Here is a 13,340-nt window from a genome sequence, read left to right as displayed (position 1 = left end):
CTGCTCGAGACTCGCGAGGAGGACGTTGAGACGCATGTCGCATCCTGGGCTAATGTCGCGAGTGAAGCCCCTCGGGAATATGAAGCGTTACACAGCTCACATGGAGACCAGTGCAACGCCTCAGAATGAAGATCAAGTGAAGGAGCTCTAGTGGAAAAACTTATCAAAATGTGATGTTGATGAATTTTAAGTCTTTATGTCACATTATTCACAATTCACAATTTTTTTCCATTCGCTGATGGTACATGAACTTAACACGAGTGAAAAGTGGGAATCTTGTGCATTGTGCAAAAATACGCCAAAGGCCAATAAAAAAGATTGTTGCAGGCCTAAAACGGCCCCTGTGGTGCACATTGGACACCCCTATTTAGCGCACTTTACTTCAGCTGAATGCACCAATTTCACATGTTGTATAGGTATAGTCGAGCTGCTCTATAATCTTGAATAAAAGTGCTTTTCGATATTTAATAATATAAATAAAATGTAGTACTCAAATGGTTTTGAAGGGTTACTGATAAGTGCTAAATTGAATTTCCATTATTTTCCAGAAATTTTCCCTTCTAGTGAATAAAGTGTGTTCTAGAGGGTTTTATCTAGTCATCAAATATACATAAATATTGGTATATATCAGGGGTCTCAAACTCAATTTACTTGGGGGCCACTGGAGCTAGGGTCTGGGTGAGGCAAAAAAAAACGCATTTATTAAAAACAGAAAAATGAGGGCATGTTTTGTTTTGTTCGGCTGTAGCGTTTTTGTGTCCTTGTTAAAACATCGCTCTTGTTGTAGTATTGTACTCCTCCTCCTCGACTCCTCTACAGTATTCCATAATGCCGACCTACGAGCATGGAGCTAGGGTCTGGGCGAGACTGGGCCGCATCAGGTTTTCCAAAAAAAAACAAAAAACGCATTTATTAAAAACAGAAAAATGAATAAACTTTGCTTTGGTTCCGATTTTCTACAATAAAAGCTCTGATAAAACATTCCACTGTTCTCAAATATCTTAATTTTTATTTTTCTACACAAAATAAGATGAAAAATAAATAAACAAATCAAGAATAAAGAAAATCAATCAATCAGCAATAAATAAATATAATAATAATAATAAAACGGCAAATAATAAAAACTTAAGAAACCACATATAGTTGGTGGGTAGACAAATTATTTTTTTCAGATTAAAATGAACAAAGCATTATTAGAGCCCTGTAGACATGACAAAACACGACTATAGTCACATTTATACTCTTTTTATTTACAACATATTGCGCAACTGCAGGGTCTTGAGACACATGCTAACTCGCAAACTCGGGAGCTAGCAACCTAAACGGTAGCCTTCAAGTTATTTCCTTTAAACTTAAATAGCCAAAAACGTACCACTTCCACACGGATAGGGAGGATAACTATTAACAGTTATTTAACCTTTAACATGAACATTAATTAAACGTAATAATTTTTTCTGGGTACATGATACCATACAGCATCCATATCAAACTGAGGCGGGCCGCACTAACATTAAACTTTCATATCAAGGCGGGGGCCTCAAACTAGTGTCCTTTTTATTTACAACATATTGCGCAACTGCAATCTTGAGACACATGCTAACTCGCAAACTAGAGAGCTAGCGACCTAAACGGTAGCCTTCAAGTTATTTCCTTTAAACTTAAATAGCCAAAAACTTACCACTTCCACACGGATAGGGAGGATAACTATTAACAGTTATTTAACCTTTAACATGAACATTAATCAAACGTAATATTTTTTTCTGGGTACATGATACCATACAGCATCCATATCAAACTTGCGTGGGGCCGCACTAACATTAAATTTTCATATCAAGGCGGGGGCCTCAAACTAGTGTCCTGCGGGCCACATTTGGCACATTTGAGACCCCTGGTATATATGGTATAATTCAGTCATTCATTCATTTTCTGCCCAAAACTCGTGACCATAGGTGGGAGGGTGGGAATGGTAAATTGAGAGCTGTGCTTTTTGACTCAGCTACCCCCCTTCACCAATACAGTAAAACCAATACAGTTAGATTCCATACCACTGCAGTCTGCCTGCTGATCTCGCAATTCATCCTTGCCTTACTTGTGAACCCCAAGACCCCAAGGTTGTTGAAGTCCTCCGCTAAATGAGAAAGCTGTTTTAGTCAGTAAGCGGCTGTAAACAAGAGCAAGGGGAGCCTTTAGCCCAAAGTCAGCTGGGATAGGCTCCAGCATACCACGCCCCCCCATAGTGAAACTGAACGGATGGAACGCCGTGCACATTTTCCACAGTGAATTTCCTTTTGTAGACACTAGTACACACACGTTGTACTTCATTCATAACACCAACGCCTCAGAATAGAAATAAAAAGGCCACGGTCACAGATCCTGGTGGTCTCTGTGGTAAATGTTTAAAAAGTACTTTGGACCCTGGGGGGACCTTTGAAATAGAAATAGGCCCTGACTCGTGTAACCTGCACTCACAGGGGAACTGCAAGTAACGCTGGGAAAATAAGGAACTCCAAAGATAGTCTTGACCGATTAACTCTGCTTTTCCCAGGATGAGTAAACCAGATCTTTCTCCAGGATCTAATATGAGAACTGGCCTCACCTTCTCGTAAATCCAGAACCTAAAGCATCCAGTTATTATCCTTTCCTAGTGTAAACACATAATGTATATACATTTTAAAACTTCAGTCATTTAACTTTTCACTTCGATATATTTGTGTTATTCTTGCTAATTATTCGATTTTATTTTCTATTATGCGGAATATTGATGTTCCTGTTTTGTATATTACTTGCGACTTTGCTGCTACTAGAACCTTAATTTCCCCTGACGGCACAGGATCAAGTCTAATCTAATTATAATCATTTGAAAGACAGCTGTAGACACTCGGGGTTGAGTTCAAGTACTTAAGAGACCTAAACCACACACATCTGTCAATATAATATTTCCTGGAAAAACAACCAAGAACCTAAACCAATATAAATAAGATTAATGAAGAATTAAAACATGTACTGTTTATGTATTTATTATACAGGGTCAGGCAAAATGATCTGAGACTTTTGTAGGTTAAATAAAAGGCAAATAAAGTAATTATTTTAGAAAAGTAGTTATTTATAAAAGTAGTTATTTTAGAAAAGTACATATAATGTCATTTTTTTGCTGCCATGAATTGGGTGAGACTGAGTCGCATCAGGTTTCCCCCCCCAAAAAAACGCATTTATTAAAAACAGAAAAATTATGATTTTCTGAGCTCTGATAAAACATTCCACTGGTCTCAAATATCTTAATTTTTATTTTTCTACACAAAATAAGATGAAAAATAAATAAACAAATCAAGAATAAAGAAAATCAATCAATCAGTAATTAATAAATAAATATAATAATAATAATAATAAAACAGCAAATAATAAAAACTTAAGAAACCACATATAGTTGGTGGGTAGACAAATTATTTTTTTTCAGATTAAAATGAACAAAGCATTATTAGAGCCCTGTAGACATGACAAAACACGACTATAGTCACATTTATACTCTTTTTATTTACAACATATTGCGCAACTGCAGGGTCTTGAGACACATGCTAACTCGCAAACTAGAGAGCTAGCGACCTAAACAGTATCCTCCAAGTTATTTCCTTTAAACTTAAAAACCCAAAAACCACTTCCACACGGATAGGGAGGATAACTATTAACAGTTATTTAACCTTTAACATGAACATGAATCAAACGTAATAATTTTTTCTGGGTACATGATACCATACAGCATCCATATCAAACTTGCGCGGGCCGCACTAACATTAAACTTTCATATCAAGGCGGGGGGCCTCAAACTAGTGTCCTGCGGGCCACATTTGGCCCCGCGGGCTGCGTGTTTGCTCCATGCACGGGGAGAACATGCAAACTCCACACAGAGATGAATTGAACCCTGGTCTCCTAGTTGTGAGGTCTGCCCGCTAACCACTAAACCGCCGTGCCTCTTCCAACATCATATGCAAAAAACATGCAAATTAGCTAATGACATCATTTAGCGACTTCTATGACAGCCAATAGCTACTTTTATTACTGAGGCGTTGGCAACAGTTTGTTATTAACCCACTTCCTCCATAAAAAAAAATGAGAATGAGAGAATTGTATTATCGGAATGAAAGGTTGTTTTTTTATTATGCAGTTGAAATAACTGTCACAATTTCCACAGTCAGTGGTTTATACAGTAAACCTCGGATATATCGGAAATTCGCTCACAACGGACAGATAAAAAAGAACCGATTTTTCTGTAATGCATTCATTCATTCATTTTCTACCGCTTTTCCTCACGAGGGTCGCGGGGGCTGCTGGAGCCTATCCCAGCTGTCTTCGGGCGAGAGGCGGGGTATACCCTGGACTGGTGGCCAGCCAATCACAGGGCACATATAGACAAACAACCATTCACACTCACATTCATACCTATGGACAATTTGGAGTCGCTAATTAACCTAGCATGTTTTTGGAATGTGGGAGGAAACCGGAGTACCCGGAGAAAACCCACGCATGCACGGGGAGAACATGCAAACTCCACACAGAGATGGCCGAGGGTGGGAATTGAACCCTGGTCTCCTAGCTGTGAGGTCTGTGCGCTAACCACTTGCCCGCCGTGCCGCCCTTTCTGTAATGCATTTCCAATAAAAATTCATTGCATATATCAGATTTTTTACGGATTTTTTAACGGATTTCGCCTATTTCTGACAAAATCTCCAGTCCCGTTCCAATGCATTTCCATGAAATTTCCCTCGCATATATCGGATGGCCGCATCGTGGCGCTCCCGATTCGCCGAATCGTGACAGGCCGCTATACGACGTCATTTGCAGCGTTTGCAGCGTTGCCTGCGCGTCCAGGTACATTGGAAACATAGTCAAGGAAGTGCCTTTTTATAACGGATAAAATCCGATTTACGCATATACCGGATATAAATCCGATATATGCGTAAAACGGACATTTTCCGGTATACGCATATAACGGATTTCGCTTATATCGGACAAAACCAGTGGGAACAATTGAATCCGATATATCCGAGGTTTACTGTAGCATGTTGTCTTAGGGTAGCTCAGTGTTTAAAAGTACTTTTAACCAGTGCTGACAGACTTGGATAAAGTTGATAAAGTTGATAAAGTTGTCCATGTGTGTGTCAGGACGCTTTTGCCAGTTCAGTCATGTTGCTCTTCCCGTTGTACCTGTTAATCCGTGGTTCTTCCTGGGCGGAACTCTGCTTCTGCGGTTCGTATTCCTCCACACCCTGCGGTCCGGCCAAACACTGCAGATGATGACACATGACTATTGGAGTTGGTCTAATGGGTTCCACTTTAGAGACACCAAGGGGCGTTGGGGATACTCCCAATACTAGGCCGCCTCCTCCGGAGGAAGCATGAGAGTTTTGGGAGATGCTGCTGCTGCTTCCCTGCTCGGTGAAACGATCAAAGCTGAGGCAGTTTGCCTTAAATCGAATGGAGTCGTTAATGCTGCTGTGAATGGAGTTGCGTTTACTACCACGTATTTCCATCACCTCCTGTCGCCCTAATATGTGCCGCCAAATAATTTTCCGGAATGTTTGCCGGAATTCCCTGATGCGGTACGCGTAAATAAACGGGTTGATTACAGAGTTTCTGTGAGAAAGTATAATAGCCACGTAGATGATCCACAGAGGAGGACGCTGACACTCGGGGCAGAAAAGAGTAAAACAGTTAATGATGTGAAGCGGCAACCAGCACACCGCAAATAGCCCCACTATGATGGCTAGACTCTTGGCGGCTTGGACCTCTTTTTGAAGAGTGGAGCGCGACTTCTCCCCGTGACACGCTTTCACCTCCATGAGTTTAAGCTGGTGGCGAGCAGCCATGAAGATACACAGGTAGATGGCCAGCATCAGCAGCAGCGGGATGATGACGCAGGCGAAAAAGTTAAAGTACACCATGTAATCCATGACAACCACTTCCTCGAAGAGGCACCTCATGAGGCCCGGCGGACACCCGTTGGTTTCTTTCTGAGAGAACTTGTGCCAGCCCATCATGGGGGTGAGGCCGATGATGATGGAGAGGAACCAACAGATGGCAATGATGCACTGCGCCCTCTGGCCCGTCACGAGACTGTTGTACCTTCATAGGGAAAGACCTGGTTTAGTGTTTACGTCTACAGCAATGAACATTAACAATGGTGTGGGGGATACTTCTAATCTCGGTGTCCATCCGATACGGGGTCAGCAGGGCCAGCTTAGCTGATACTGGTACCAGATGCAGTTTTACGTGAAATTGTTCAAGGTTCATTGAATGATTTGCAATATTTAATCTGTGGATTTTGCCAATAACTCCATTGGATGCCGTGCAACGATTTTTGTTGACAACGCACCTATGGTGACCATCCCATCAAGTCCCGATCCAATGTATTCTTGCTATTACTAAAAAGCGTCCACTAACTGAGACATGGTTGATCGCTTTTCTTAACATAATATTTGAGACCCGAAGAGTCATTTCTTGGAATATAATGATTTGTTTTCATAAATTTTGATTCGTATCATGATTCTCGTTGACAACGCACCTATGGTGACCATCCCATCTAGTCCCGGTCCACCGTGTTTTTGCTATTACTAAAAAGCGTCCACTAACTGAGACATGGTTGATCGTTTTTCTTAACATAATATTTGAGACCCAAAGAGTCATTTCTTGGAGTATAATGATTTGTTTTCATAAATTTTGATTCGTATCACAATTCTCGTTGACAACGCACCTATGGTGACCATCCCATCAAGTCCCGGTCCACCATATACTTGCTATTAGTAAAAAGCGTCCATTAACTGAGACATGGTTGATCGTTTTTCTTAACATAATATTTAAGACCCAAAGAGTCATTTCTTGGAGTATAATGATTTGTTTTCATAAATTTTGATTCGCAGCACAATTCTTGTTGACAACGCACCTATGGTGACCATCCCATCAAGTCCCGATCCAATGTGTTCTTGCTATTAGTAAAAAGCGTCCACTAACTGAGACATGGTTGATGGATTTTCTTAACATAATATTTGAGACCCAAAGAGTCATTTCTTGGATGATTTGTTTTCATAAATTTTGATTCGTATCACGATTCTCGTTGACAACTCACCGATGGTGACCATCCCATCAAGTCCCGATCCAATGTGTTCTTGCTATTACTAAAAAGCGTCCACTAACTGAGACATGGCTGATCGTTTTTTTTAACATAATATTTGAGACCCAAAGAGTCATTTCTTGGAGTATAATGATTTGTTTTTCATAAATTTTGATTCGTATCACAAACTCAACCGCTTCTTCACTTATGTCGGGAAGTTGATTCAGGAGTTCAGTTTGTGGGCCTCAGAAGGTTTAAATAAGCAGTACAGCTGGAGATCATCAAAAAATAAAAAATAAATGGAAGGAAACATGGCTGAACTGCTGTATTATCCGACTGAGCGGTAGGACATACAATACGAACAGAATGGGGCCCAGGATTGATCCCTGGGGGACACCGCACAGTACATTTTTCCGAGCTTTGACATTATGTGGTTTGGCAGAAGCACTGAAATTTGACTGCCAGTCAAGTCGAGATGCTTATCCACACTTGGAGGGGGTGCTTTTTTCCTTCAATGGAACAATGGCGCTTCAGGTTGTGCAGGGGCGTCAAACGGCAGTGGAAATGTTGACTTTTAAAAATGTAATTTCTACTGAAGGATTTGGAGGGTTTTTTTGTGCTGTTCTCTAAAGTTTTTGTGTACTTTCTTTTGCATATCGATGCTCTACTTATAGTTTTTAAGATCCAACAGTGAAATATGTTCAATTCTTCAAATGTTTCAACTAATCATAAATCAAACAATGTAACAATATGAACAACACAACAAAAAAAAATAGAAATATTTGTGAAAACTCATTATCAGTTGGATCTACCCGACCCAAACAATTCCAAATCTAAGTTTGGTATGGTTTCCTATCTCAGACGAAGATCCCTTTCTGGTCTTAAAGAGCAAAAAAAAAAAAAAAAAAAAAAAAGAATAAACAAACTTGTCTTTTTTTTGTCTATTTTCAGTATGGCTGCCACACAGTGTGGGAGAGCAGCTGAGACATTCTGTTTGTTTCGATCACATTCTTTAGATGTTAAAGTGCAAATGTCAATGCTGCAACAACACTAAGCGCCACTAAACCGCCCCCCCCCCCCCCACCCCCCCCCCCCCCCCCCCCCACCAAAGAAACCAATGCAGAGATGGCGTCAGCTGTGTGAAAAGCATATGTTTGTGTCCCGGAAACAGGAAACTCAAAATCTCTGAAGTGTACTTTTGTTATACGACGGAGGTCAGACTGGAAATGTCAGAATTAGTGTTGCTTCTAACATGTGAAGAAATGACAGTTTGATGTCGTCCGCTGAAGCAATTACACATAAATATATTTATCTGGCAACACAGAACTTACATAGAATAGCCTACGTATGTATACATCCATTCGTTTTATAGACCGTTTATCGTCATTAGGGTCGCAGGGGTATGCTCCCAGCTGATTTTGTCCGAGAGTCGGGGCTACACCCTGGACTGGTCGCCAGCCAATCACAGGGCACATATAGACAAACAACCATTCACACTCACATTCGTACCTAGTACCTATAATATAATCGATGTTAAAGGGCACCGATGATGGTTCTTCTGACCTATAAACGTTGTTAAAGTGTTGTATTCTTGTGTTAAACCAGGGGTCTCAAACATGCGGCCCGTGGGCCAAATGTGGCCCGCAGGACACAAGTTTGAGGCCCCCGCCTTGATATGAAAGTTTAACGTTAGTGCGGCCCGCGCAAGTTTGATATGGATGCTGTATGGTATCATGTACCCAGAAAAAATTATTACGTTTGATTCATGTTCATGTTAAAGGTTAAATAACTGTTAATAGTTATCCTCCCTATCCGTGTGGAAGTGGTAAGTTTTTGGCTATTTAAGTTGAAAGGAAATAACTTGAAGGCCACCGTTGAGGTCGCTAGCTCTCTAGTTTGCGAGTTAGCATGTGTCTCAGGGCCCTGCAGTTGCGCAATATGTTGTAAATAAAAAGAGTATAAATGTGACTATAGTCGTGTTTTGTCATGTCTACAGGGCTCTAATAATGCTTTGTTCATTTTAATCTGAAAAAAATAATTTGTCTACCCACCAACTATATGTGGTTTCTTAAGTTTTTATTATTTGCCGTTTTATTATTATTTATTCAGTAAGCAGTAGATCCTAACCACTTTTTAAGCAGCTATCCAAATGGGTTATTCATTTATTATCAACTCCAATATCGACAAAATTAGAAAGTGGGGTTCGGCATTGGTCCGGAAGTCATCAGGAGCGTTGGCCATGTGACCAACCACAGCAGAGTGGGCATGCCTTGCGTGGGTGGAATAAATTAAAACAGATTGTTCTGGAAATCTAAGGAAATACAGCTGGAATAGGTGCAGGTTCAGGAAGATCTAGAAAGCTTTCTTCGTTCATTAATTTTCTACCGCTTTGCTGTGCTGGAGCCTATCCCAGCTCGCAAACTAGAGAGCTAGCAACCTAAATGGTAACCTCCAAGTTATTTCCTTTAAACTTAAAAAAGCCAAAAACTTACCACTTCCACACGGATAGGGAGGATAACTATTAACAGTTATTTAACCTTTAACATGAACATTAATCAAACGTAATAATTTTTTCTGGGTACATGATACCATACAGCATCCATATCAAACTTGCGCGGGGCCGCACTAAACATTAAACTTTCATATCAAGGCGGGGGCCTCAAAGTAGTGTCCTGCGGGCCACATTTGGCCCGCGGGCCGCGCGTTTGAGTCCTCCGGTTTAGATCTTCTGCCCTCCTTCAAGTTATTTCCTTTAAACTTAAATAGCCAAAAACTTACCACTTCCACACGGATAGGGAGGATAACTATTAACAGTTATTTAACCTTTAACATGAACATGAATCAAACGTAATATTTTTTTCTGGGTACATGATACCATACAGCATCCATATCAAACTTGCGCGGGCCGCACTAAACATTAAAGTTTCATATCAAGGCGGGGGCCTCAAAGTAGTGTCCTTGCGGGCCACATTTGGCCCGCGGGCCGCATGTTTGAGACCCATGCATTATAGGATGTGCCATTATTGTGTTCTGAATGAGCTGAACATTTTGATGTTGGAATGGTTTTCAATCGGTTGACAATTTTGTTTTTGCAGAAAAACATAGCAATATGGTTTTTATGTTATGTTATTATTATATTATTGATATTTCCATTGACTGTGATTAAGTAAAAGTAAGTAAAAGCATCCAAAACTGACCTGAGCGGTAACTTGATAGCGATGTAGCGATCCATGGCGATGGCCAGCAAGCTAAAGATAGAGCTCTGAGTGAGGATGAGCACAAAACAGGCGATGAAGAGGCATCCGTAAAAATTGGAGCAGAAACCGATGCTGATGACGATGGCGAACGGAATAGCCAGGACGCCCACGGCGATGTCCGCCACGGCGAGCGACACCACAAAGAAGTTGGTGTGGCTTTGCAGGTTGCTGTTGAGGAACACGGCCCAACAGACCAGCACGTTGCCCAACACGGAGAACACGGCGATCAGCAGCTCCAGCGCGATGTAAGGAGCCGAGGCGGCAGAGTTTTCCAACATGGTGGAAAAAATCTCAAGTTTTTCATCGACGAGGAGGATGGAAACCTCACGTCTAAAACCATAGCTACGGCCCTGCTGCTGATGCTCCTGCTGGGATTAGCATCCCGACCTGACCAGAAGTGTCCTTCTTACCTTCGACTGCAAATCAAGTCCAAGTCAAGAAGTTTCTCTCCCACCCTAAAAAACTCTTTTCCCGCAGGTCCTTCCCCTCGGCGGCTTTTTCCCATGAACCTCTTGAGAGGCTGAGATGATGCCAATAATGCATCGATGAACACGCAGTCGCCGCGGAGGAGACAATAAAGAGGAAATGATTTGACAAAGAAGCAGGTTGCTAAACAGCCAGCCAATAGGAAACAGTTTTTCTATTCTGTATGCTATTCAGTTAGCATTTTTTTTTTTTTACACATTTTGGACCGTGTACTCCGTCAATCTGGAGGTAGTTGTGCATCGTCCTATGATGGCCTTTCAGGGAAACTTGCACACTGTGCATAATTGAAATTAATGATTAATTTAATATTTTTTTTAATTAATTTTTTTTTATTTTTGTTGTTAATTTTATTTTTTTGTTAATTTTAATTTATTTTTTTGTTAATTTTTATTTATTTTATTTATTTTTATCCCATAATTTTAATTTTAATAATCAGTAACTTACATTTGTTCACTTCCTGCTTTCCTAATATAATTAATCTGGAGGTAGTTGTGTATCGTCCTATGATGGCCTTTTCAGGGAAACTTGCACACTGTGCATAATTGAAATTAATGATTAATTTAATATTTTTTTTAATTAAATTTTTTTATTTTTGTTGTTAATTTTATTTTTTTGTTAATTTTAATTTATTTTTTTGTTAATTTTTATTTATTTTATTTATTTTTATCCCATAATTTTAATTTTAATAATCAGTAACTTACATTTGTTCACTTCCTGCTTTCCTAATATAATTAATCTGGAGGTAGTTGTGCATCATCCCATGATGGACTTTTCAGGGAAACTTGCACACTGTGCATAATTGAAATGAATGATTAATATTTTTTTTATTATTATTATTTATTTATTTTTGTTAATTTTAATTTTTTTTGTTAATTTTAATTTATTTTATTTATTTTTATTTATTTTTATTTTTGTCCCGTTAATTTTAATTTTAATAATCAGTAACTTACATTTGTTCACTTCCTGCTTTCCTAATATAATTAATCTGGAGGTAGTTGTGCATCGTCCTATGATGGCCTTTTCAGGGAAACTTGCACACTGTGCATAATTGAAATGAATGATTAATTTAATTTTTTTAAATTATTTTTTTTATATTTTTTGTTAATTTTAATTTATTTTATTTATTTTTATGTATTTTTATTTTTGTCCCGTAATTTTAATTTTAATAATCAGTAACTTACATTTGTTCACTTCCTGCTTTCCTAATATAATTAATCTGGAGCTAGTTGTGCATCGTCCTATGATGGCCTTTTCAGGGAAACTTGCACACTGTGCATAATTGAAATGAATGATTAATTTTTTTTTAATTATTATTTTTTGTTAATTTTAATTTATTTTTATTTTTGTCCCGTAATTTTAATTTTAATAATCAGTAACTTATATTTGTTCACTTCCTGCTTTCCTAATATAATTAATCTGGAGGTAGTTGTGCATCGTCCTATGATGGCCTTTTCAGGGAAACTTGCACACTGTGAATAATTGAAATGAATGATTCATTTTTTTTGTTAATTTTAATTTTATTTTATTTATTTTTATATTATATATATATATATATATATATATATATATATATATTAAAAACTGATTATGGCAACAATGGTGGTTTTATTAATTGCAGAGAAATGAAGCAAGAAAAAACATTTTGAAAGATATTTTTTTTTATCATACTGTGCACTGTATTTTTGCATCACACACACCACACTTGAACTAAAGCATAGGCACTACATGAAGTGTGATCAGTTTCTCAAAAAAAAAAAAAAAAAAAATTAAAAAGCACACCATAAACGTGACCTGAAAAAATACTGACTTCAAAGGCAACATGGAGTTTAAAAAACAAAACAAAAAAAAAAAACATAAGTAGATTCAGTGGAATTCTCAGAGCATTTTCAAGTAAACCAAGGAAAGCAAATCCTAATAATGAACCAGATCCAGTCAGGACCGTTCACATTCACTTCTAATGTAACGTCTCCATGCAAGATGGCACACATCCTGAGCAATGAGAGGATCCCATTGTTGCTGCCGATATCACCCAATCCAGGTTTCAGCCGTAAAAAAAACACAGCACAATAAATATCTGGCAACTTATCTGGCAACCCCCAAAGCTTTCAATTGTAATTAAATACTACACTTAAGCACTCATACACATATTTAAATCACTGCTTGTACACATTGCGGCGATGTGGTTTGGCAATGAATTCAAGATGAAAACAATCCTGTTGCCATGGATACCAGCTGGCAGTGCCTCATCTGACCCAAATCAGCACACAAACTAACGCACACCAGACACAAAAACCTTATTAAGTAGTGTTTCTCAAGAGGCACCGTCATCATTTTCCACCCGCTTGGGGGGGGGGGGGGGGGGGGGGGGGGACAAAAAACCTGCAAGATTCACTCTCAGGAAAAAAAAAAAGTGTTAAGGCATAAAAAAAAAAAAAAAAAAGCTGATGCGAGGTGAAACATACACGTATTCATGTAACAGTGATTGGAAAAACCTC

General features: G+C 38.9%; 1 protein-coding gene across 1 annotated transcript; it reads right to left on the bottom strand.

Moving 5' to 3' along the window:
* Nucleotides 1-3,981: 3,981 nt before the first annotated feature.
* On the bottom strand, nucleotides 3,982-13,192 carry adora2aa (adenosine A2a receptor a). Its single transcript, XM_058071768.1, has 2 exons — nucleotides 10,300-13,192; nucleotides 3,982-6,117 (listed from the first exon to the last, which is right to left on the bottom strand). Exons 1-2 carry the CDS (start codon nucleotides 10,635-10,637, stop codon nucleotides 5,154-5,156), a joined length of 1,302 nt encoding a protein of 433 aa, XP_057927751.1. The 5' UTR covers nucleotides 10,638-13,192; the 3' UTR covers nucleotides 3,982-5,153.
* Nucleotides 13,193-13,340: the final 148 nt, after the last annotated feature.

Source organism: Doryrhamphus excisus, chromosome 4 (assembly GCF_030265055.1).
Source record: "Doryrhamphus excisus isolate RoL2022-K1 chromosome 4, RoL_Dexc_1.0, whole genome shotgun sequence".
Lineage (NCBI taxonomy): Eukaryota > Metazoa > Chordata > Actinopteri > Syngnathiformes > Syngnathidae > Doryrhamphus > Doryrhamphus excisus.
This window is presented reverse-complemented; position numbering and strand designations above follow the sequence as displayed.

Coding starts and splice junctions, on each gene's coding strand:
- adora2aa (XM_058071768.1), bottom strand. CDS start 10,637: ATGTTGGAAAACTCTGCCGCCTCGGCTCCTTACATCGCGCTGGAGCTG. Junction 6,118..10,299: donor GCTATCAAGTTACCGCTCAG/GTCAGTTTTGGA, acceptor TTCCCTATGAAG/GTACAACAGTCTCGTGACGG.